The following is a 27,284-nucleotide window of genomic DNA, read 5'->3' as shown; positions in this document are numbered from 1 at the left end:
CACTTCTGCATCGGAATCTGATACGCGACATTTTTTGCTGCAGCTCAGACAAACATGTCCTTCAAACTACCCATGTAGTGTCTTTATAAACGTGAACCACTTCATTCGAAACAAAGCGTATAGCTTTTAGCGAAAATGCCACCCTACTATGGCGCCTTTCAAGTTCTCCACGCAACAAAACGATGCCCTACTGTATTAGCGCGTTGGTCTATATTTTGGAAATAAGAGGCGTGACGATGCGTATTGTTCTTTCGGGTGTGCAATAATAGCTTTCTAAGAGCCCCCATGACGAGCGCATTAAAGAACTCGACTACGGCCATTCAAATACTGTGAAACGAGGCCCAACGGGAGGGCAAAAATGGAGTCCGAGTAGTAGCCATTGATGAATCAGTCAAATTGGAGCCTCGGGATGCATGGGCTTAAAGTGTCGACCTGGCTTAGCCTGTGCTGTTTATCACAGGCTAATCACTAACGACTTTATCCGCAATCATGGTATTTTCTGTTTTAAGGAAATCTTGGCGAAAATCCAGTCTACGCGGAACATGTTGTTCCTGATTCAATAGCCTGTGCGGTCTTCACAAATAAATTTGGGACGAAACCTGACGCACATGCATTAAGGCCCGTTTTTCCAGAGCGCGGCTCATTTGTGCGAAACTACCATCAAATACAATGGTTTCGGTCGAAAACTACTTTTAATCGCCACAGAAATAAGTTACGTGATAATTATTGAGTCGGACACAGTTAGCCACCGAAGTCATGTTGAACACACAAAATACCAGCAACCAGGAGTCACATGTTGAAACTACACTGTGTCTTTCTAAGGAGAAGATGAGCATGTTTTTCTGATCGTCATTTAGATTTTCACTAACAGGCATCTGGCCGTAGCCAACATTAATGTATTTGGTTAATGCCTATATTGTCCAACGATCAACAACACGCTAATAGTAATAAGAAGATAATGTAAAGATGCTGAATATGTAAAGTGTAAAGTGTACCTTGTATAGTAAATCAACGAATAATTATCGAAATATATGCATTAAAATGTTTATGGGTAAAATACTTGAAGACATCAGATCTTAAAACTAATGAGTGTTTTATCGCGTGTCAAAATGTCGGTTTGTTTACATTCCGCTGGTTACCTATTAGCAATATCTACGCAGAGTTGTCATTCCTTGCTCGCACATACAATCTCTGCCATCACAAGAAATCCTACCATATTTAGTAGGATTTTATTTAAATTATGTTTAAGTAATACATTATGAACAGTAGCATCATTTTTCTTTTATATTTTGAAAAATGCGTATAAGTTTAGGCTCATAATAAAATAATACCTAAATTTAAAAAAAGGAAAAATAACAACTGGAAAATTATTGAACCGCGTGGCTCGGCTATCATCACGTGGTTGGTATGCTGGTTCCCGGCAAATCTCTGCTCGGTGGTTGACCTATTAGCTGTCGATTTAAGCCGGAGTCCTCGGAACTCTCCGTGTCTGCCCATCTACATCTAAAGAAATATTTCCGGTGATAATTGTCGAAACGCGCGTTTTAAATGTAAACAAACAGAAACAGAAATGCTGTCAGTTTGTTTTTCGTGTTTTTGAAAGTCTTAACAATGTTGGAAATTGAGATTCATTCATACTTTGAGGGAATTGTGACATAGGATTAAAATAACGAGGTATATAAAATAATTTCAGAAAAGGTCCAGCATCTTAAACATTTAAACAATGAAAAACTTATTTTTAATGATTCCGTTCAACTACAACACATGTGTGTATTTAAATCATGTATTAAATAAATTATTTTGCATATTTAGACTTTTGGCGGTTTTCAGTAGTTCGTTTACTTTCCACTCCACGAAAGCTTTTACAAGCTGTCCCAATAATATGCTTGATAAAAGTTAATGGTTATATCGGTTGAAAACGATATTGCTGCAAAATTTGTTTGTATATTTCATTGCGTCGTTGAAGGTATTAATTTGAAATATTACTAGACGCCCGGTACTCGGTTCGAACACTTAACCAATTAATGCCTAGCGGCTAAAAAAAGGCCTTAGCAAACAGCGTAAACCTTGATAAGACGCCGCATGATGCGGTGTCTCATCTGGGTCTGCGCTGTTTGCTTAAAGGAATTTCTCTAAGAAATATTCTAAATATAGAAATAAATATACTAGACATCCCTAATTTTGGAAATTAATTGATCCAATTTAGAAGGATGGGAGAGTCCACGAGGCATTAATGGGTTAAAATGACCAGATTTCTACAACTATGTGCCAACGATGCTTGAACGCGATAACCCACTTACAGATTATGCCACGACGTGAAAACTTTTGGTCGCGATTATGGCATGCGAGTTGAACGCCGAAAACCAGAGGTTGACCACAAATCGAGTGGGCTGCACAATGGTACCGAGTCTGACGGAATAATAAAGCGCACTTATTCTAGATGTTATCGAGAAATCCGATTTGCAATATACGTTAGTAACCCGAAATCTGCCCTAGTCAAAACACACTGTGTTCGTTTGAAGCACCTGAGAAATTTTGAGTTGACAATAGACGAGTACCCGGATGACGAAGCGCACGACGGGATATTGGATTGAGATTCAATCAAGGGAACTAATCCCCCTGCATGAGGTAGCCCGAGGGGCTTACGGGCGACAGATACCGATCATTGCATTATCCACACATCATCAGATCGAGATAATATTCATTCTCTGCCATGAAATCGCCCGATTAAAATTAAGATGATTTTACATTTAAAATCTCTGTCGGTTGAAAGGAAGTGCACAATGGATTAAATGACTGAAACATTTGGGACAGTTGCAAACGGTGTTATGGTACACATGTCGCCTTTCATCCACTTTGCAAAGACCAGACTGCAGTGCTATGAAATAATGAACTCACAGAGAAGTTTCCGCTTATGCGGGACTCTGCGTGGTCACGTAAAACTGTGCATTTCTGATTCTTCTTCATCTTCTTCAGCATTTTTATCAGCATCAGAATCATCATCTTGATCCTCTTTATCATCATATGTATCATCATCAGCAGCATCAGCATCTTTATCATCATCTTTATCATCATCGTCGTCCTCCTCCTCCTCCTTTTCATCATCATCATTATCACCATCATCATCATCGTCATCAACATCATCATCATCATCATCATCATCATATAATACATCCGAACATTATAACCGTATTCAATGATTGACGAAATACTGTCAGAAAATTCTTCAAACCGTCTCCGCACTTTTAACTGTTTGTACAATTCATTTACAACTGAACGTTCTTCCAGCGCTTCCGATCAAATACATTGCTATTTTACAAGATTGTGTGGCATTACTGTAAATGTGTTCAGCAAATATTTACTCGGTATTTCGAGTATTTGAGGAATAAAGTTGGTAATGTAACGCAACACTCTGTCGGGAGAAATGTTAACCAAATACTTTCCAAAGAACCGACACATGTTCGGAACAATTCGGATCCGAAACAGGTCGAACTCAAGTGTTTGAAAGTGTAATCTTAGACAGGTAGCTGTTTAATCTTGCACTGTGTGATGTTTATTCAGTTATTTTTATTTTGAATGTACTGCTAAAGTTGTAGTCTGATCGCCGTGTTTTGATCGCATCTCATGTTACGGATCTAGTAGATAAGTACGTGTATGCAATTCCTCTGTACGGCATGCGATTGAAAATATATAGATTTCGCGGCCTGTTACATCACAATACAATGCATATTATTAACCCATTCATGCCCAGTGGACTCTCCCATCCTTCTAAATTGGATCAATTTATTTCCAAAATTAGGGATGTCAAGTATATTTATTTCTATATTTAGAATATTTTATAAAGAAATTCCTTTAAGCAAACAGCCCAGACCCAGATGAGACGCCGCATTATGCGGCGTCTCATCTGGGTCTACGCTGTTTGCAATGTCCTTTTTTCAGGACGCTAGACATGAATGGGTTAAATTATTTATAATACGTCACACGTATTTGATATGACTATATTTCAAAATAATTGCATTGCATCTGTTTGTTTTACTATTAATTCATTTTGATTATATTTCATTATATTGCTTAAATTGTGATATATTATATACTAGTATCACATTTTATCATAGATTAATATAATAAAATATAATATCGCATCACATCACATTGTATGCTATTTTTTATTTGATATATTATATAATATTATATTAAATTAAATTAAATTATATTATATTATATTATATTATATTATATTATATTATATTATATTATATTATATTATATTATATTATTGAGTTTCGAATATTACTAAGCTTTTTACGTCATCGCAATAGCCAAAATAATTTTGCAACCAAATTGTTTCGTTCTTTTTTAACACAAATCTCTAAATAGAAAAAGGCAGTTTACTTGTCATCAAAGTTTAATAGTATTCAATGATTAGATGAAAATATCGGCCCGGTCTCACTCCGAATTTCTCCTATCTTATTGATCATCAAACGATATGAAAGCGTCTTGAAAGGAAAGGAATTCGAAGGATAAGAGTTCGCTGTAGGATCGACCACCAAAGAAGTTTCGGGCGTATTTTGTTATATCGACGTGACATCGACGGGAGACGTCAACACACTCACAAGTGTCAAACAAATATCATGGGGCGACAATTTGATACACAATCAACATGCTTATTTTAGATACACAATGAACATACTAATTTTAATGTTTATTGTTACGGGGTAGTAATTGAGGTGTCACATAAACCGTTTAACTGTTGCAATGCAGAAAATACGTTAAAAATATACTCAACTATATAACAGAGTATGACGATGAACGATGTATGTTTGTTGTGGCAAAAGTTGTTACTTATAAGAAGCAGATGAATAACTTGTTAAAATAAACTGAAATATCGAATAAAAACACTGAAATATCGAATAAAAACACTGAAATATCGAATAAAAACACTGAAATATCGAATAAAAACACTGAAATATCGAATAAAAACACTGAAATATCGAATAAAAACACTGAAATATCGAATAAAAACACTGAAATATCGAATAAAAACACTGAAATATCGAATAAAAACACTGAAATATCGAATAAATCAATTAATACCAAATCAAACCAGACACACTAGGTAAGCTTCGAACTGATTTTAAATCATTTCAAAAGTGTACCTCTAAAATATATAGATAAACAACTTAATGAGTGCTAAAAAGAAACTATACTGTTGTTATATTGACCTTATGAAATGTTATGATTTAATTTATCGAAACGGACTTTAGTAAAGCTTATAAAGAGCGGAATAAACGGTAAATTGTAAAAAAATATATGGTCTATGTATGATGAAGTGAAATTATCTGTTAGACATATGGGTACTTTGTCGGATTTCTTTAATTGCGAGGTTGGATTATTGCAAGGGGAGACAATCTCACCTATACTATTTTATCTTTTCGCTAACGACATTGAACTCTTTTTGAGTAATAGCAATGAAGCATGATCAGGTTAGACCAGCTATCTATTTATTTGTTATTGTTTGCAGATGATGCTGTATTTTTTTCCGAAACACAAAAAGGATTGCAAACAGCTTTGGATAATCTATACGAATATTGTGAACAATGAAAGTAGTCATATATAAAAAGAGAGGAAATAATTCAATGAATGAGCCAATTTTTGTATAACAATGAGCAAGTAGAAATGGTTCAATCATTTAACTATCTCGGCATTGTACTATCAAGTGGTGGGTCATTTATACAAACTACTCAAACTTTATCCGATAAAGGCTAAAAGGCTATGGGGTCGCTTTTTGCAATCACCAAAGACATGCATGTTCCTGTTAAAATAATGTTAAATTTGTTCGATTCTTATGTTACTTCAATACTGTGTTATGCGTGTGAGGTTTGTTAATGCTGATGATATTGAAAGAGTTCATAGAAGATTTTTGAAACGAATACTTGGTGTCAAAATGAGTACCCCTAATTCAGCTGTGTACGGTAAACTAGGGAGATACCCATTATATATAAATCGCTATGTACGAATTATAAAATATTATATAAAATTGTATACTGTTAAACACACTAATTGTATATTATATAGTACACTATGTTATATGAGAAATTGTGCTGAAAGTATAATACGATGTCACAATTGGATTACCTAAGTACGGGACACTGGTTTTGTAGATGTTTGGATGTATCCAGAATCAGTAAATGCAAGTGTATTTATTGCGATATTTAAAAATAGACTTATTGATTTTTACATAGGTTTGTGGCGAAATGATTTAAATGTTAAACGTTCATTAACTCTATACAAAGAATTGAAACATCGATTTGAACTATCTGATTACCATAACATAATCCAAAACTTTAATTTAAGAAAATACATATCAAAATTAAGACTTTCGTCCCACATGTTAAAAATTGAATCTGGGAGACATATAAATATTCCTAAAAACGAACGCAAATGTATTATATGTAACTCAGGTGATATTGAAGACGAATACCATTTTGTAAGTGTATGTCCTCTTTATATCGATATAAGAAAAATGTATATTAACAAATTCTATTATAACCGACCTAGTATGCATACATTTATTCTTTTGTTAACAAACACTTAAACCAAAGTCCTAAATAAACTCGCAATATAATGTAAAAATGCTTTTAAAATGAGAACTGATAAAATGAATGCAAACGTTGAGTGATATGATGGCCTAAGTGCATGTTTAACAACCTTTTATGTTCTATTTTGGTCATTTTTGCATTACTATGCATGTGCTTATTGCTTATATATTGTCAGTTATGTATATATGTATCGATGAACTGGAAATGTTCAAGTTATATGAATGCACTTTCTGTTATGTTCTGTTCTGTATATAACAGTGTATGGCGATGAACGATGTATGTTTGTTGTGGCAAAAGTTGTTAATTATAAGTAGCAGATGAATAACTTTTTTAAATAAACCGAAATATCGAATAAAACACACTGAAATATCGAATAAATCAATTAATACCAAATCAAACCAGACACATTAGGTCAGCTTCAAACTGATTTTGAATCATTTCAAAAGTGTACCTCTAAAATATCACGTACCAGATTCACCCGTTTGACAAAGCAGCAAATACCACGTACCAGATTCACCCGTTTGACAAAGCAGCAAACACACGTACCAGATTCACCCGTTTGACAAAGCAGCAAAACATAAAATAATACTCGTAATATTTTATATCTTTTTTTCTTATTTTTGTAGAGCTTTATTTTGCGAATAAAACGCACGTCAAATCACTTCAAAATAAAATAATAATTTATAACAACAATTACAACAAAAACAATACGCCAATAGGTCCCACAGTCGGTTAGGATTCTGTTTGTGGTCGAGGGTGTCAATGTTTCTTAAAGTGCTGAGCAAACATTGTCATCGAACGACGAACTGTGTGTTTTTAAAACCCTTATTTTTGGACTTCCTTACTAAATAGACTTGATGTTAATCAAACGTATCTTACACGTATTATACACTTATCTTACACGTATTTTACACGTATCATACACTTATCTTACACGTATCATACACTTATCTTACACGTATCTTACACGTATCAAACACTTATGTTACACGTATGACAAGCTACATGTTAAGTACAAAGGTGCAGAATCAACGGGATTTTCATGGGTTTACACACGGGCTGGAAAGAATGTAAACACACCGTTAAGAACTTTATTATCTCAAGTTATTGAAATAACTTTGCAAAAATCTTTAGTGCATTAAAGACAGGTTTTCTTGCAGTTTGTGCCGATATCTTAAGATAAAAGAATAAATTATTGAATATGTCTGAAATCGGTGCCAAAATTTCACGTTGCGTGCTGCATAACTATCCACATGAATGCAGTATAGATCGAATTTTATGCCAAGAACACGGGCTTATTGAATAAAGTAATTATGTAATATTTCAAATTGCAAAATAGAAACTGTCTGTTTACACTACAATGTAGTTGAAATTCTTAAGAAAAATTGTTTTAAAAAGTAATTTGAAATAAAGCACCTCTTACCGGTGTGTTAACATCCATTAAAGTTTCATTAGGAACACCACAAAGTCACGTCATTTTGCACCCTGTATCAGGAAAAAATTGTTTCTTTTGACGCCAGTAAACATGTCTTGAAAGTTTAAATGGCATCTGTGCAACTAAAACAAACGTAAGAACATGAAAATAAACAGAACATTGGCGATGATACCGTTTTGGACTTCGATGGCTGTGGTGAACGATGTCTTTGTCAAAATACTTGAATTCTTCGTGAATAGTTACTCGTATTATTATAGACAGACAGACAGACAGACATTTTATTCAAGACTTGTACATAGTACATCGTCTAAACACATACATTTACAAATAACATGTCAACATGCTAAGACATTTTTTTTCCGCATTTCCGATATAAAAAAAAAAATAATAATAACAACAACAAATCAACAGGAAGGAAAAAGGTGTGAAGTAAACATACATGACAATGCCATCTCTGTAGTGGAGATAAGCTAGTCATGAATATACATTTGAATTTGCAAAATATATTTATACAGACGCGGTTAACAATTTTAATAAATACAAGTACTATTTGTTCTATGCGTATTTAATCACAGTTAACAATTTTAATGTAAGTTCAATTACATTTGTTGCAATCGAACAATTACATTTGTTGCAATCGATAAATTGTATAGATAAAGGATTGATTCAGAGCAATCCATGACATTTCAAAACATCACTTCAACAATTGAGCCGCGCTCTGTGAAAAGGGGTTTAATGAATGTGCGTAAAGTGTCGTCCCAGATTAGCCTGTGCAGTGCGCACAGGCTAATCAGGAACGACACTTTCCGCTTTTGTGGAATCTTTCGTTTACAAAAACAACAAACAAACAAACACGTCTTAATGCCGAGCTAAGCCTTTATTTGTCAGTCAGCATTCCGCTGAAACATGACTGGCATGTATGTGCCCCGACCCGGGATCGAACCCGAGACCTCTGGATTTCAGCAAGCGCCTTATCCACTGAGCTATGGAGGCACAGAAAGTCTGTTTTTTTTATAGAAAAATCCAGTTTAGGGGAAAAGTGTCGTACCAGATTAGCCTGTGCAGTCCACATAGGTATATGTGAGGACACTTTCGGCTTTTAAAAGAAGCATAAACTTAGCGAAATTTGAGTTTAGGCGGATAGTGTCGTCCCACAAAAGCTTGTGCACACAGCGCAGGCTTATCTGGGAAGACACATTAGTGCACATACATTAAGCCCAGTTTTCCAATCTTGCGACTCAGCTATCAGACTTGCTCGGTTCATTTCAGGTTATTTATCGGGTGACCCAGACCCGCAGCGGGATGGCGTGGTGGGACAAGATGGCTACCTTACATCCGGGCAACCCCGCCAGAAGCGCGTGCGGACTTCGTTCAAACATCACCAACTGCGGGCCATGAAGTCTTACTTTCAGTTGAACCACAACCCGGACGCAAAAGATTTAAAACAACTGGCACAAAAGACGGGGCTATCAAAACGAGTCTTACAAGTACGTTCGATATTTAAAAGTTCCATACTGTAAAATCATTATCATCCGAGTGACATTTGTTTTTGGTGATTTGTTGGGTTGATAGATCCACGAAATTAACACGTTTACCACTTAGGTACGTATTTTAACGCATTTGCAGACCCTTAGAAAGTTATATTTTATTAAAGACATTTCTTACTAGATTCAAGTTGTAAAGGCTTCATTCCCAATCCATAGATACTGACGACCAGCAAACAGCATACAACCTGAACAGACTGCGATTTACTCGCAGGCTGTTCTGGTCTTATGCTGTTTGCACATAGCCTTTTTCACTTTGCTTCTGAGAGGGAAAGGGTTAACACTTACACGTTCGAATATGACCAACGCAAATTATTTTTTACAGATCTGAAGTTCACTAGTTAACTTTAAAGTCAATTTTTAACCTAGAGTGTCATGCCGACGAAAATAAATGATTTTGCAATAAAGTCCGATTAGGCAATATGTATATTATACATTTGAGTAAACTTAAAAATTGACAGCTTGTATTATGGCAATAATTTTTGCCAAATGTGTTTAAAGAATTATTATACCTATATGAAATCCTCTTTTAATAGATTTCAAATTTGTCCTTGGCATTACTTGGAACACTGGAAAGATTTACACTACAATAAGATGAATTTTAACATATTTTGACGAAAATGTGCAGCTTAAAATGCAAAAATCGAATGAGCGGTCTAGAATAATAAAATGGCCCACTTGTTTAACCTTAGATGCCAATTCTGTATAAATTACATTTTTGGTAAACCTTACATGTCCATTGTGTATTGCTGACCCTCTAATTAAACCGTGCATGCCGATTCTGTATTGATGACACTTTTGTATAATCTTTCATGCCAATTCTGTATCGTTAATCATCTTGTTTAACCTTACAGGTCAATTCTGTATTGTCGGTCCTCTTGGTTAACTTTACATGCCAATTATGTATTGTTGGTGCCCTTGGTTAACCTTACAGGCCAATTCTGTATTGTTGGTCCTCTTGTTAACTTAATAGGCAAATTCTGTATTGTTGGTCCTCTTGGTTAACCTTACAGTCAAATTCTGTATTGTTGGTCCTCTTGGTTAACCTTACAGGCCAATTCTGTATTGTTGGTCCTCTTGGTTAACTTTACAGGCCAATTCTGTATTGTTGGTGCTCTTGGTTAACCTTACAGGCCAATGCTGTATTGTTAGTCCTCTTTGTTAATCTTACAGGCCAATTCTGTATTGTCGGTGCTCTTGGTTAACCTTACAGGTCAATGCTGTATTGTCGGTCTTCTTGGTAAACCTTTCAAGTAAATTTTGTATTGTCGGTCCTCTTGGTAAACCTTACAGGTCAGTTCTGTATTGTTGGTCCTCTTGGTTAACATAACAGGCCAATTCTGTATTGTTGGCTCACTTGTATAACCTTACAGGCCGATTCTTTATTGTCAGCCCATATTGTTTAACCTTATAGGCATATTATGTTTTGTGTTTAATTTTGTTTCAAAAAAAATAATAAAGGACGACTCTTTCCGATTAGAATGAATTTCCTCCAGAAGAGACTTTAAACGGAAAATTCCGTAAGAGCTGAATGTGTCGTTCATGTTGAGCCTGTTTGCACTGAAAAGGCTAATCTGGGACGACACTCTATGCACAGGCATTAAGTCCCGTTCTACCAGAGCGCGGACACTCTATGCACAGGCATTAAGTCCCGTTCTACCAGAGCGCGGACACTCTATGCACAGGCATTAAGTCCCGTTCTACCAGAGCGCGGACACTCTATGCACAGGCATTAAGTCCCGTTCTACCAGAGCGCGGACACTCTATGCACAGGCATTAAGTCCCGTTCTACCAGAGCGCGGACACTCTATGCACAGGCATTAAGTCCCGTTCTACCAGAGCGCGGACACTCTATGCACAGGCATTAAGTCCCGTTCTACCAGAGCGCGGACACTCTATGCACAGGCATTAAGTCCCGTTCTACCAGAGCGCGGACACTCTATGCACATGCATTAAGTCCCGTTCTACCAGAGCGCGGACACTCTATGCACAGGCATTAAGTCCCGTTCTACCAGAGCGCGGACACTCTATGCACAGGCATTAAGTCCCGTTCTACCAGAGCGCGGACACTCTATGCACAGGCATTAAGTCCCGTTCTACCAGAGCGCGGACACTCTATGCACAGGCATTAAGTCCCGTTCTACCAGAGCGCGGACACTCTATGCACAGGCATTAAGTCCCGTTCTACCAGAGCGCGGACACTCTATGCACAGGCATTAAGTCCCGTTCTACCAGAGCGCGGACACTCTATGCACAGGCATTAAGTCCCGTTCTACCAGAGCGCGGAAACTCTATGCACAGGCATTAAGTCCCGTTCTACCAGAGCGCGGACACTCTATGCACAGGCATTAAGTCCCGTTCTACCAGAGCGCGGACACTCTATGCACAGGCATTAAGTCCCGTTCTACCAGAGCGCGGACACTCTATGCACAGGCATTAAGTCCCGTTCTACCAGAGCGCGGCTCACTTATATTCCAGGCTAATCTGGGACGACACTCTATGCACAGGCATTAAGTCCCGTTCTACCAGAGCGCGGACACTCTATGCACAGGCATTAAGTCCCGTTCTACCAGAGCGCGGACACTCTATGCACAGGCATTAAGTCCCGTTCTACCAGAGCGCGGACACTCTATGCACAGGCATTAAGTCCCGTTCTACCAGAGCGCGGACACTCTATGCACAGGCATTAAGTCCCGTTCTACCAGAGCGCGGACACTCTATGCTCAGGCATTAAGTCCCGTTCTACCAGAGCGCGGACACTCTATGCACAGGCATTAAGTCCCGTTCTACCAGAGCGCGGACACTCTATGCACAGGCATTAAGTCCCGTTCTACCAGAGCGCGGACACTCTATGCACAGGCATTAAGTCCCGTTCTACCAGAGCGCGGACACTCTATGCACAGGCATTAAGTCCCGTTCTACCAGAGCGCGGACACTCTATGCACAGGCATTAAGTCCCGTTCTACCAGAGCGCGGACACTCTATGCACAGGCATTAAGTCCCGTTCTACCAGAGCGCGGACACTCTATGCACAGGCATTAAGTCCCGTTCTACCAGAGCGCGGACACTCTATGCACAGGCATTAAGTCCCGTTCTACCAGAGCGCGGACACTCTATGCACAGGCATTAAGTCCCGTTCTACCAGAGCGCGGCTCACTTATATTCCAGGCTAATCTGGGACGACACTCTATGCACAGGCATTAAGTCCCGTTCTACCAGAGCGCGGCTCACTTATATTCCAGGCTAATCTGGGACGACACTCTATGCACAGGCATTAAGTCCCGTTCTACCAGAGCGCGGCTCACTTATATTCCAGGCTAATCTGGGACGACACTCTATGCACAGGCATTAAGTCCCGTTCTACCAGAGCGCGGCTCACTTATATTCCAGGCTAATCTGGGACGACACTCTATGCACAGGCATTAAGTCCCGTTCTACCAGAGCGCGGCTCACTTATATTCCAGGCTAATCTGGGACGACACTCTATGCACAGGCATTAAGTCCCGTTCTACCAGAGCGCGGCTCACTTATATTCCAGGCTAATCTGGGACGACACTCTATGCACAGGCATTAAGTCCCGTTCTACTAGAGCGCGGCTCACTTAAATTCCAGGCTAATCTGGGACGACACTCTATGCACAGGCATTAAGTCCCGTTCTACCAGAGCGCGGCTCACTTATATTCCAGGCTAATCTGGGACGACACTCTATGCACAGGCATTAAGTCCCGTTCTACCAGAGCGCGGCTCACTTATATTCCAGGCTAATCTGGGACGACACTCTATGCACAGGCATTAAGTCCCGTTCTACCAGAGCGCGGCTCACTTATATTCCAGGCTAATCTGGGACGACACTCTATGCACAGGCATTAAGTCCCGTTCTACCAGAGCGCGGCTCACTTATATTCCTTGTACATATACATACAGCAATACTTACAGAGCGCGGCTCACTTATATTCCTTGTACATATACATACAGCAATACTTCCAGAGCGCGGCTCACTTATATTCCTTGTACATATACATACAGCAATACTTCCAGAGCGCGGCTCACTTATATTCCTTGTACATATACATACAGCAATACTTCCAGAGCGCGGCTCACTTATATTCCTTGTACATATACATACAGCAATACTTCCAGAGCGCGGCTCACTTATATTCCTTGTACATATACATACAGCAATACTTACAGAGCGCGGCTCACTTATATTCCTTGTACATATACATACAGCAATACTTACAGAGCGCGGCTCACTTATATTCCTTGTACATATACATACAGCAATACTTCCAGAGCGCGGCTCACTTATATTCCTTGTACATATACATACAGCAATACTTCCAGAGCGCGGCTCACTTATATTCCTTGTACATATACATACAGCAATACTTCCAGAGCGCGGCTCACTTATATTCCTTGTACATATACATACAGCAATACTTCCAGAGCGCGGCTCACTTATATTCCTTGTACATATACATACAGCAATACTTACAGAGCGCGGCTCACTTGTATTCCTTGTACATATACATACAGCAATACTTACAGAGCGCGGCTCACTTATATTCCTTGTACATATATATTCAGCAATACTTACAGAGCGCGGCTCACTTATATTCCTTGTACATATACATACAGCAATACTTACAGAGCGCGGCTCACTTATATTCCTTGTACATATACATACAGCAATACTTCCAGAGCGCGGCTCACTTATATTCCTTGTACATATACATACAGCAATACTTACAGAGCGCGGCTCACTTATATTCCTTGTACATATACATACAGCAATACTTACAGAGCGCGGCTCACTTATATTCCTTGTACATATACATACAGCAATACTTACAGAGCGCGGCTCACTTATATTCCTTGTACATATACATACAGCAATACTTACAGAGCGCGGCTCACTTATATTCCTTGTACATATACATACAGCAATACTTACAGAGCGCGGCTCACTTATATTCCTTGTACATATACATACAGCAATACTTACAGAGCGCGGCTCACTTATATTCCTTGTACATATACATGCAGCAATACTTCCAGAGCGCGGCTCACTTATATTCCATGTACATATACATACAGCAATACTTCCAGAGCGCGGCTCACTTATATTCCTTGTACATATACATACAGCAATACTTCCAGAGCGCGGCTCACTTATATTCCTTGTACATATACATACAGCAATACTTACAGAGCGCGGCTCACTTATATTCCTTGTACATATACATACAGCAATACTTCCAGAGCGCGGCTCACTTATATTCCTTGTACATATACATACAGCAATACTTCCAGAGCGCGGCTCACTTATATTCCTTGTACATATACATACAGCAATACTTACAGAGCGCGGCTCACTTATATTCCTTGTACATATACATACAGCAATACTTACAGAGCGCGGCTCACTTATATTCCTTGTACATATACATACAGCAATACTTACAGAGCGCGGCTCACTTATATTCCTTGTACATATACATACAGCAATACTTCCAGAGCGCGGCTCACTTATATTCCTTGTACATATACATACAGCAATACTTACAGAGCGCGGCTCACTTATATTCCTTGTACATATACATACAGCAATACTTCCAGAGCGCGGCTCACTTATATTCCTTGTACATATACATACAGCAATACTTACAGAGCGCGGCTCACTTATATTCCTTGTACATATACATACAGCAATACTTCCAGAGCGCGGCTCACTTATATTCCTTGTACATATACATACAGCAATACTTACATTCAGTATGCATTTTTTAAAGGTGTGGTTCCAGAACGCGCGCGCCAAGTACAGACGACACGTGCTGAAACAGGAACAGACGAAGAGCGAGGGAGGGACAGTCACAGAGACCGAGTTCCGGTTGAGTGACGACGAGAAACCGGACGACAAAACCTTCACGGAAGTGAGCAATAACAGCTCCTCATCGCTGTCGGACATGTCCGACATTCCACAGTCGTCACTTCCGGATTACGACCAACCCACTTCCGGCTTATCAGAACTCTTTTCAAGTACTATTTCGGCGATAAATTGATTATTCAAAGCTGGTGTTATTTTATTTGAGCACGTACTGATCCCATGGATTTATTTATTTTCTGCGCAACGACGTTTTACTATATAGTGTATTATACGTATAGAAACATGCCGTGAAACCGTGACCAACTTGCGAAGTTTCGTTGTATCCGATTGGACTATGAACTTAATTTATTACTTACTAATGCGGTGTGATTTCATGTGGGTGTACTATGTTGTAGCATTATGTCTTGTCTTGTTGTACAACATTAACATACCATACGTAACATGCGTGATGAAAAACGCATGTAAGCACGCTTTTTATGTCGCAATTTTTGAGACCTAAATTCCCATCTTAGGCTTCGAAAAAAATATTGGAATAACATAAATCTATACGGAATTGTTGAACGTCACAAATATGAAGAAGTGAGTGGTTAAATCCGTGAACATTTGAGCCTGAGGATTAATTCCTTTAGATATTTGATAGTGCGTAACGATGTTGTTATTGTTGTTCGTTTGTGGTCAAGTGATATTAGTGGTAGATGTCTAAGTATTTGATATTATGAAATAAATTGGATACAAATAATTGTTGATTTGTTTGTGAGTTCATTCATTCATCCATTCATAAATCCATTCATTCATTTAGTTTTGCTATATAGTAATAAATTATTTTTTAATTAGTTAATTATTTTTTTACTGTATTTATTTATAATTTTATTTTTTATTTTATTAATTAATGTATCCATGAAATCAATCAATCAATCTTTCATTCATTCATTCATTCATTCATTTATTTATTTGTTTGTTTTATTAATCTTCTCACTTTATTTATTATTTATTGGTACTAAAATCATTACAATAATAAGCATTATTATCAAAATAATCATCAACAACATAAACAGCAATCATCATTCGACATTATTACTACCCCTATTACTACATGTATTTACTCCGTCTAATAGTACAGCAGAAAACGAAGCGTTTTGTTAGCTTTTTTAATACTCACATAAATCATTTCTCAACGAGCGCGAGCATTCCCGTCCTATCTTTTCCACGGGGAAATTGCTTGCCGACCCTTGCGGCTGTCAACGTGTTTATCGTGCAACATAACTCTCCTCGTGTCAAATGTCAAGCGAGATTTCCACGTGAATAAATCATCCCGCGTTTCAAAATGTTATTGGAGTTTGTCGAAAATTTGTAAAAATGAATGTTAGCATATACAAATGTATAGGTATGATTGCCGAGAATAGACAAAGACGCAAACAAAAGCAGTCAACTGTTGCCGAATGTGTCAAATTCCTCAATATTTCCTGATTTGAGTGATGCTCGCTATTGGATTTATCTGTACGATAGTTCGTACATAGTTGTTCTCTATATCGTATTGATCACTTCGACTATTCGTTAATACTAAATAGTAATGTTCGATATTTGATTGATATTTACGACAATTCATAAAAAAATATTGCTCGCTGTAAAAGTTATGTGTACGACTATTTGTAAATAATACACGCTATCTATACGATTTATCGTGAATAGTATTGCTTGGTACAGTATTTATTGGTATTGTCATGTACGACTATTCGTAAATAGTAATACACACTATATATTCGACTTATCGTAAATAGTATTGCTTGGAACAGTATCTATTAGTATTGCCATATACGACTATTCGTAAACAGTAGTGTTCGTTATTGAGTTATTTTGTACGACTATTCGCACTTCACGACAGAAGACCTTTAAGACGAACTTTGAGATGGTATGCTAAATATATATTATGTTAAACAAGCCGCTGATTAGAATTATGTGAGTTAATTATTCAAGCAATGTTTCATAAATTAGTTGCACAATAAAAAATGAACTTTTTTCTACAGAAATATCACGTTTGGTCGATATGGACATCTTCTGTGAACGAAATAGTCTGGACCTAAATCGACAAACATAACTGCCAATTTCTTCATGAAAACTTCTCCGGTAAGCAAGTTACAACTATGACACAAACGCAAACCAAAAGGTTTATATAAAAAACGCACTTATAATGTAAGCAAAGATTGACGTTTTCATAGACGTTAACCCAACTTTTGCCGAATCCGGAATAATGAATCGCTACATGTCGCCTCCCTGGAGTGCTAACACTCTATAAAACCGCAAGAACGCGAGATAATTCGAGATACGGCGAGAATTACAAATTATCTATTATTTCCATGTTTCTGGAATGGTTATCATGTGTGCCTCGCATAGAGACGCCTGCAGTTGTAAGAAGATACGAGATTCGTGGTACGAGCGGCCTCGGGGGCGAAACATTGTAACGTACGTGTTAACAAGCGCAAAACCTGATAATGTGGTGAACGCACGACCGGTTCGACCTTTATGTTTGTGCATTCAAAGCTCGCTCGTGTATTATTTAAAAAATTTTTGTATTTTATGTTAAACATTATTCACGTCGAACAAAAACATGCGATTATTTTCAAATTGTATTGATTCTGAAGAGAAAGTTGAATAAATAATTGTTCTAATAGATCACTGACATTTAACAGGATGTTTATATGAGCAATAAAACATTTTTATTAATTGAATGCAATAATTGATTTCCCACTATCACAGCGTTTTTATGTTTAAAAAGCTCTGATTGAGTCTGACTCTGGGAAAACGGATTCTAAAGCTAATCTGGGTCGACACTTTACGCACATGCATTAAACCCCAATGTCCCAGTGCGCGGTTGAATGCTAACTTTTTCTCAGTATTCATTAACCCATTTATGCCTCGTGGACTCTCCCATCCTTCTAAATTGGATCAAGTTATTTCCAAAATAAGGAATGTCTGGTATATTTATTTCTATTTTTAGAATATGTCTTACAGAATTTCGTTTAAGCAAACAGTGTAGACCCTGATGAGACGCCGCATCATGCTTTGCAAAGTTTGCAAAGTCCTTTTTCAGGACGCTAGGCATAAACGGGTTAAGCGATATTAACATTAGTTTGATATGGAGTGAAACCCGCCGTCCAATGTGACCCAAACCAAGCCGCCTCTCTATGATATGCCAGGGATCCATGTCTCCACCCATTTCATTGTCAGTGACCCCTCGGGGTCAAGGCGCTAATCAAGATGGACGAGGTCGTCGCCCGGAAGTGACGGGGATGTCAGGGCGATTGTCAAAACCTACCGAGAGCCTTCACACACCGCCGCCTAATGGCTTATCAGGGACGCCACAGCTGATTCCGATGGCCTGTTAATTGGTCCAGATATGCGCGTGCTATGCAATAAACTGGATAACATGTCTGTAACGGTCAATAGGCTACTCATCAATAATTATTGAACATTGATACAATACAGACGTAATGTGAAAAGTTAACGTAAGACGATTGATCTGATTTCAATAAAAAACATATACCCGGTAACTGTATTTTTTATTATTTAACCCATTTATGCCCAGTGGACTCTCCCATCCTTCTAAATTGGATCAATTTATTTCCAAAATTAGGGGTGTCAAGTATATTTATTTCTATAGTTAGAATATTTCATAAAGAAATTCATTTAAGCAAACAGCGCAGACCCAGATGAGACGCCGCATTATGCGGCGTCTCATCTGGCTCTACGCTGTTTGCATTGTCCTTTTTTCAGGACGCTAGGCATAAATGGGTTAATACAACAATACTATTATTCAGCTATTTGAACTGCTTCGACAAGCATGATTTACATTATTATTATTATCTAGGTTCCTTCTATTTAAGTATTATAAAATTGCCTTCGCACATCAAATCTTCAAACACTGCATTGAACGCCTTTAAAATGATACGAATTGCGTTCTGAGAAAACTGGGCTTAATGCATGTGCGTAAAGTGTCATCCCAGATTAGCCTGTGCATTCCGCACAAGGCTAATCAGGGACGACACTTTCCGCTTGTATGGTATTTTTAGTTTCAAGGAAGTCACTCCTTACCGAAAATCAAGTTTAGGCGGAAAGTGTCGTCCCTGATTAGCCTGTGCGGACTGCACAGGCTAATCTGGGATGACTCTTTACGCACATGCATTACGCCCAGTTTTCTCAAAACGCGTCTCATACCTGCTTTCGGTGTAAGTGATACTCAGGAATGTGGAATGAAAAGTTAGTCGAGCATTCTTTTAAAGTAATCCTCGAATAAATTATGGACTGCCTATCCAACCGAGGTATTCCAACTGTTTTCCGGAAGTTTATTTTGACACGTGACAGACATGCCCAGACAGGTGCGCGGTAAAATACATTCGTTGATAAACCTAACATTTACACTTGTTTGTGATATTTGAAGAAAATCTCTCACAGCGGATTTTGAGGTGAAGAAAACTTTGCGGCAATATATCCATCAGCAAAAGTTGTTGAAAATCAGAAAATCGCAAGCATCTGGTTGATTTTGGAATAGTTTAAGATCTTGCTTTTTACAGCATCGTCAAGCTGCCATGCAAGTGAATTATAGCGGCATAAATTTTGGCGGGAGATTTACGAAAGGCGTGTTTTGCCCCGTTCTTTAACACACCATAAACATCGTCTTGGCAGAAATGAATGATATGTAGCAACAACCTGGTCTGTGGAACACCCACAACTGTAAACGCTTTGGTGAAGAATCGCTATTTGTTCTAACAGGTTTTAAAACAAATGTCAAAACAAAAAAATCGACATTGAAGTATTCTCGCTCAAGGTTATGACTTGGGTGTAACACCGTATAATTGGGGCTCGCTCTGGGAAAAAGGGGTTTAATGCATAGAGTACCGTCCAAGAGTAACGTGTAGTCCGCACAAACTAATTAGGGACGACACTTTCCGCTTTTATTTAATTTTTCGTTTAATGAAAGCGGCCTTTATTGTAGCGATTTATGTTTTGCTATGGTCATATGTCCGTGTTAAGGAGTCGCGACGGCAAATAGGCAAGTACAAATTGCAACGATATGATTTGACTATGAACTATCATTTTCACATATTGTACCGTAGATTGCCGGGGAGGGGGGGGGGGGGGATCAAGTGATAGTTATAGTGATAGTCAAGATGGCGACGTCCATGCCGAAACCGTTACTTTTTTGACGTTTTAAACATTTTCTTACAATAATATTGTTTAACGTTTTACAGTCGCTCACTTTCAGGATATCAGTACAAAGGAGGTTAGCGTTTATTTTGTATTAAAATTCATTGATATTTGACTTAACTCGCCGCAAATTTTCTTTAGTGGAGCTGTAATTATGTCATCCCGCTGAGAAATTTCGCAGCGAGTAAAGTCGTATTATAGAGCGTATAATTATTAATACGAAATAAACGCTAGTTACTTTCTTTCGGTTGATGTGACTGGAAAGTGAGCGGCATTAAAAAATAATGCAAGTTAATAAAGGGTATAAAAGGGCGAAAAACACCTGCTTCGGCATGGACGTCACCATATTAACTATCACGTGATTACCCACTCCGATGGCACAATTTTCTATGTTGTAAAATCTGTATGAATATCAATTCTTAGGTAGCAATATGAAACTGATCAAAGTATATCATTTCGGGTCCGTTTGCTAGCGTTCAAACTCCGTTCGACAGCTATCCATACATGTAAGCAAATAATGAAAGTTGTATATACATACGATATATTTCATAATTTAATGCAACATCTAAAAATTTCAACCGCAGCATGGTTATGGCATAATTTATTTGTGCTCATAAATGTGACAAACATTTGTTTAGCTTATGGTTATTTAAAATGGGGGAATATTGTACAACAGTACAAAACTCTCGGGATTTTTAATGAACTGTTTTACTTCTGATCTAGTGCTTTGAAGAAAACTTCATATTGGGACGCACTATACATGTTGTTGACATCAATTGCACGGTTTATGAGACATCAATCATTGTTTTAAAAGTAGTTCTAAAGCACTTTCTATGTGCGCACATTTTTTTAAGTTGCTGAGTGTTGTTTTGTTTGTGTTACTTTCATTTGCTTACAAACACACGTTGCGAAGTGTGTGTGTTTTTTATCCACATAAACTATCACGTACTTAACCCTTTGCATGCTGGGAAATTTTGCGTCTGCTAAAATGTCGTCTGTTGAATTTCTAAAATTAGCATTTTCTTCGATTTTTTTTCAAAGAATACTATCAGAATAGCAAACAGTTTGGATCCAGATGAGTTCTGTGGCGTCTCATCTGGATCCAAACTGTTTGCAAAGGCCTTCAAAATTCGGTTCTCGCACTGAAAGAGTTAAGTTACGCACGATTAGTCATTGTCGCCTCGGGTACTACTTGCACAATGCGGGGAATAAGGTGGTCAGATTTGAGAGAAAATGGCCGCCGATGCCTCGATTCAATGGAGAAATTGAGTCTTCAAACAGGTGCATCTACCTTATTACTTACTTGTTTTTAATCGGATAACGCTTATCATAGGGCCAGCCGTAAGCGGTTTCGGCGAGTATGTACCACGGGTACGTAACATATACTGAAAAGTATTTGGGCATTATAACGCTTTAATGGTCGTTGTCGGCTTTAAAAAAAATTAATAATGCTCGTATTTATGTCAATATTCTGTAGAAGGGCCTCATTATTATCGAAACTCTTACTAAAAAAAGCATGTTGAGACAGATTTTGTTCAAAGATATTATTTTTCGTATTCCGTAGCCCGTTTTACGACATCGGATTTTGGGCGGGAATAAAACGTGGGTACAGTCTAAATAGGCCGGGTACTTGTTAGTATATTCGTACCCGGGGTACATTTAAGTATACTTAAAAGTACCCGCTGTACATTTAAGTAGTACCCGAGCCGACAATGACCTATTGAGCTTAAGTTACCTTGTATGTTCTGAATATATATAAGACCATTTAAATGTTAGCGGCTTAGCCCATACAGTAGATGGCGGACAGATAAATATGCTCATATAATAATATGCATACATGCATTTGTAGTACTTGTTATTGAAATGTATAAATAAAGCAGTTTGGTTGATATAACTTTACGTTTGTTTGCATTCAATTCGTTACAATACGAAGTTATTGTAAGCATCGTAGGCTACACATGAAGAATCCCTACAACGCGGTTTGTTAGTTTGTAATGCCGGCAGAATTTTAAACTGGCGACGACAGGTGGAGAAAGAACATTTATAAACACCGGGATACCTGTATTTATGAATATTGCAAATGCACACGCAACTTATACTAAATTATTCATTGAAAATCATCGTAATGAAAATTGATTTGACACATTATGATGTTGCTGTTGTTTTTATTTGTTTTTATACTAAATCAGTGTATGTTATAATCAAACAGCTTTATTCAGCTTTGAGTGTCCGGGGGGGTGTATGTGTGTGTGTGGGGGGGGGGGGTCGGGAAAAATACAACAAAAAACATAATGTATTATGTTAGCTCTTACATGTTGGAAGATGTTACATGCACTGTGTTTTAAAAAGAAACGAATAACATTCAATAGTCGAGAGTGAGAGTATTTTAGAAACTGCGTTCGTGCGACTTTAAAATCATTTAATGTCAAGTGCAAAATTTGTTCATACCTACACTGGTAGACCAAAAACATAACTGGACACAATATTGCGTTTTTAATATATTTTCACCGATTTTCACTGTGCAGAGTGAAAAAAATGTTTTAACTTAGATATAAATTACGTACAACATGATTGGCATATATGATGTCGCCAATAGAATTCTACATTCCAGTGAAAAGCATATAATTAATGCAAATATCGCTGCAAGAGTATACTAAGGGACGCAAATGTGGTGATAGTATTTGAATTGGATAAAAGAATTACCTCCCTTACATATAAAGAACTCTTGCAAATGACGATGACGTCATTTATTAATGACGTCATTGGTTCAGTTGATATGGCAAGCACACGAGTTTTACAAGATGACACGACTTAAGAGCTCAAAAACAGCGTGTATATTGCTGCTTTTAGTTCACGAACTATGTTGCCGTAAGTGCCTTTTACGTGTAGATATTTTGATTTGCGAGCAGTTTTTTAAATCTGTGATAAAATTGTGTTTTTGAATATTTTATAAACTGCGTTCATGCGACTTTAAAATCATTCAAGTTCATATTTTTTTATTCAAGAAGATTCAGCCAGCTCCTTATTTAGAATGTGTTACATCTTGTCAAGGCTGGATTTAGGTCTTTGCACAAAATGGACTTCTAATAACTTGGCCTTATTTGTAATTGACGGTCATTCTGAGGTTGTTGTTGTTGAAACCACAACAATGAGTTCAAAATCCAAACAAGATAGAAATCCAATACACAACGTATTGATTCAAAAGCCCTTGTGGTGAAGAGGTAGAGTGTTGGCTTTTAGGATTAAAGGGATCTTTTCACGCTTTGGTAAATTGACAAAATTGAAAAAAGTTGTTTCAGATTCGTAAGTTTTCGTTTTAGTTATGATATTTGTGAGGAAACAGTAATACTGAACATTAACCATGCTCTAATATAGCCATTATATGCATCTTTTTACGATTTTAAAACCTAAAAATTATAAAGCGTTGCAACGCGAAACGATTGAATAATTTGGAGAGTTCTGTTTTTGTCGTTAAATTTTGTGAAACTACGAAGATTGCTTATATAAGGTATAAAATACGACAATGATGTATACTCGGCGGAATAGCTCAGTATGCTAGAGCGTTTTTACTTCAGGACTCTGGCAGAACTCCAGGGGTCACTGGTTCGAAACCTGCTCCGGGCAATGTTCTTTTCCTTTTTTTTTAATTTTTTCTTGATTTTTTACTGGAGCTTTTACGATCCAATGTTTAAATTTATCAATATAAAGCATTTAATGAATAAGTTAAAAAAATGCCAAAATCTGTGAAAAGGCCCCTTTAAAGCCCCGATTTTCAACCCCGGTTTTCTTCTTGCTGTTATAATTATTTTAGACTGACCTACTGTAATTATAAAAGTGTTGTTCATATACAGAAATAAAAAACATTAAAACAATAATGAAAAAGTTTAGAGAAGCCCCTTTATTTTCTCCCTATATTTCTGGTCTTTCACTTCATCAAGTTCATGGAAAATGTATCTCGAATTTGCAGTTTTAGGTTTATAGCAATTCGTTCCTGATCTGTGTGGGTACCATGTCAACACATTATTTGTACCACTATGAGTTGATAAGGAACTTCAACAATTTTACCTTTTTAAACATATTTTTACACAATTTAATTATATTATTCTGTTTGCAAACTAGGTACCCGTCGCATAATTGTCAAGTTTGACGGCAGCGACGTACGATGTAGATGTAGATGCAGATGTAATTCTGATATCATTTCTTAGGTGGCCAATATCAGGACCAACATTTTTAGTTAATACATGATGTTTAAAACGTGTTATTCCTACTTAGCATTTTTCTGATAGTTATAATATGACATAAGATATGTTTCATAACATTATACAACATCTTAAATTCTCAACTTAAGTGCGTTATGCCTTTGCAAGTGCAGCTGCAAATTATAATGTTAACAGTTATCAGGGTAGGTATCCCACGTGACAATTTTGCTAAAAAGGGGTTCTGGAAAATGGCGCTGCCCGTCGCTTCAGGTGAGTTTTCTTGGTATTTTATTGTATTGTACTTAATGAAATACAGAATGCTATGTATAAGAGCCGTGCCATATGAAAAACACATGATCGGCGACACCTTAAGTTGCTGGTAAATGCCCATCTTGCTCAGAAAATGAAACCGCGTGTCTGAGTAACAGAAAATATTGCCATAAACAGTTGTCACGGAGCATTATTTTTTCAAAATACATGTATTTCTGGTTGATCAAGACAGACTCATGGCTGTAGCACAATAACCCATCGACAAATATGACTAGCCAAAACATTCTCCAGAAGAAATTCATGATTAATGAAGTGTTTTATCGCTCTGATCCGAAAATTATAAGTAATGGGTCACAAGGACAAACTTGCTAAGATGGGGTCACATTTTGACCAACATATATTAGCGATGTCATGACGCGTTTAAAATAACTTATGGATACCTCTTTGGTCGCACTGACTTGATTATCATTCCTTTTTTCTCCTAAGACTGTCATGACTGTGCTGGAAGAGGCAAATAGCTCCCCGGTAACATAGCCTTCATTCCTAAAGCATGCTTATCGTGGTTCTATCTGGTAAACTGTACTTGTCCAACTAGTAAAGATAATTCCGTCATAAGACAGCAACGTGTAATACAAAATAGGAAACCACGTCATAACATTGTATTGTGGTTTATCCCTTAACATGACGGATAAGGCGTGACACTGTTTGCTATATAGAATCAACTAAAACATATTCTATATAGCACTTTCAAATAAACTTTTGGTCTTGGAACAAAGAAACTCTTCCAAGATAGCGTTTCAGTAAACATTAACTAGAAAACCATTTGCAATATACATTTTACCATAGAACAAAGCAAAACTTTTCGAAATAGCAATTCAATTGACATCTGACCATTTACCATTTTTCAAGCAAAACTATCGAGGTCGTATTTTCTATTTTACTTTGGCCACTTCGTTGCTGTTCAGTTAAAGGGTAGTATCTCATTCATTGAAATGAAGGAGATACGGCGTCTTGCTGAACAACGACAATATAAGAGGGAGTAACCACGTGACAAACAAGATGGCGACGTCCATGCCGAGGCAGCTCATGTTAGACCGTCTCTTCCAGAGATGAGCTCATGTACGACTCCCAGTTTCCAGTGGCTGCGGGGACATTTGTCGAGTATCTGCACCACAACTTGTGCAACGTTGATATTTCACGATGTATGAATGACATGGGATCTTCTTCCAGTTTCCAGCGCATGCCGAGTACTTTTGTCACCTCATCTGCATCGAGCACCCCTTCTCTTGCGGCGATAGCCCTTAGAGTTTTACTATTGGATGTCCACGACTGCAGATTCATACTGGCACTATTCATCAAAGCTCGGGCATTTAGGAAGTAGTTTACAAGTTCAGATTGTTGGACATTGTCAACATACAAATCTTCTCTCAAAATGTGTGATGCATGATTGGTCTTGTTCTGGTCTAGATGTTTGAGAAGTGTTGCATTCAGTATGAAGGGTGAGCACGTCGCGCTGCGAAAGGGGACTCTGGATCGCTCAGGTCACTCAACCACAGGAAACGTGTCGCATCGCGATACTTTTCATGTAAACCCACATGCAAAAACGCCTTCTCGATATCTGTGCTGACTGCATATCTATGTAGGCGAAATCACAGTAAAATTGATGTCAAGTCGTTGAGTACAGGAGGTGTTGACTCTAGGCAGTCATAAAGGCTCGGTTGGTCAGGGAACTGTTTACAGCTACAATCGTATACAATACGAATGGGCGTTGTAGAAGACTCTATCATGACTGGGTGGTAAGGAATGTAATGTATGATCGAAGAAGATGGTGGGCTTTTGTCTATTTGTTCAATAAATCCTCTTTCTTCTTGTTCTGCAATGATGTCGCTATATTTCTGAAGCATTTGTGGTTTCCAACTTAACCATCGAATCATACTATCCCTTCTTCCTTTAGCTACGTAGTAGTTGGATGGTAACGGCTCATGGTCGTTTTTCCACGGTAGAGACGCCGTGTATTGGTTATCAGAGTATTCGATGGACGTCTGTTGATATGTATTCAAGCGGTCTTGTTTCTCTGGCTCATCTATTGGTGGAATGATCCCCAGGCTTTCTAAGGAACAAAATTGTTCTAGTGAACTTGTTTCGTTT

At 37.8% G+C, this 27,284-nt stretch overlaps 3 protein-coding genes across 11 annotated transcripts in view; 2 read left to right on the top strand and 1 right to left on the bottom strand.

The window, feature by feature from the left end:
• Positions 1-16,144, top strand: part of LOC127836870 (LIM/homeobox protein Lhx9-like) — a 31,168-nt gene extending 15,024 nt beyond the window's left edge. Inside the window, exons 4-5 of one of the 2 annotated variants that reach the window (XM_052363513.1) lie at positions 9,304-9,521; positions 15,383-16,144. In XM_052363513.1, the coding sequence (XP_052219473.1) occupies positions 9,304-9,521; positions 15,383-15,640 (476 nt within the window). In that variant the 3' untranslated portion in view covers positions 15,641-16,144. Of the gene's footprint in view, positions 1-9,303; positions 9,522-15,370 lie in introns of both variants that reach the window. The other variant, XM_052363512.1, reaches the window with a different exon arrangement.
• The window catches only part of LOC127836866 (angiopoietin-2-like), a 456,318-nt gene that overhangs the window by 340,223 nt on the left and 88,811 nt on the right, over positions 1-27,284 (bottom strand). The window lies entirely within an intron of this gene.
• LOC127836852 (probable serine/threonine-protein kinase tsuA) overlaps positions 23,409-27,284 on the top strand; it is a 404,515-nt gene continuing 400,639 nt past the window's right edge. For all 8 annotated transcript variants that reach the window (XM_052363483.1, XM_052363482.1, XM_052363481.1 and 5 more), the window contains exon 1: positions 23,409-23,535. In XM_052363483.1, the coding sequence (XP_052219443.1) occupies positions 23,421-23,535 (115 nt within the window). In that variant the 5' untranslated portion in view covers positions 23,409-23,420. The remainder of the gene's footprint in view (positions 23,536-27,284) is intronic.

Source organism: Dreissena polymorpha, chromosome 7 (assembly GCF_020536995.1).
Source record: "Dreissena polymorpha isolate Duluth1 chromosome 7, UMN_Dpol_1.0, whole genome shotgun sequence".
Taxonomy (NCBI): Eukaryota; Metazoa; Mollusca; class Bivalvia; order Myida; family Dreissenidae; genus Dreissena; species Dreissena polymorpha.
This window is presented reverse-complemented; position numbering and strand designations above follow the sequence as displayed.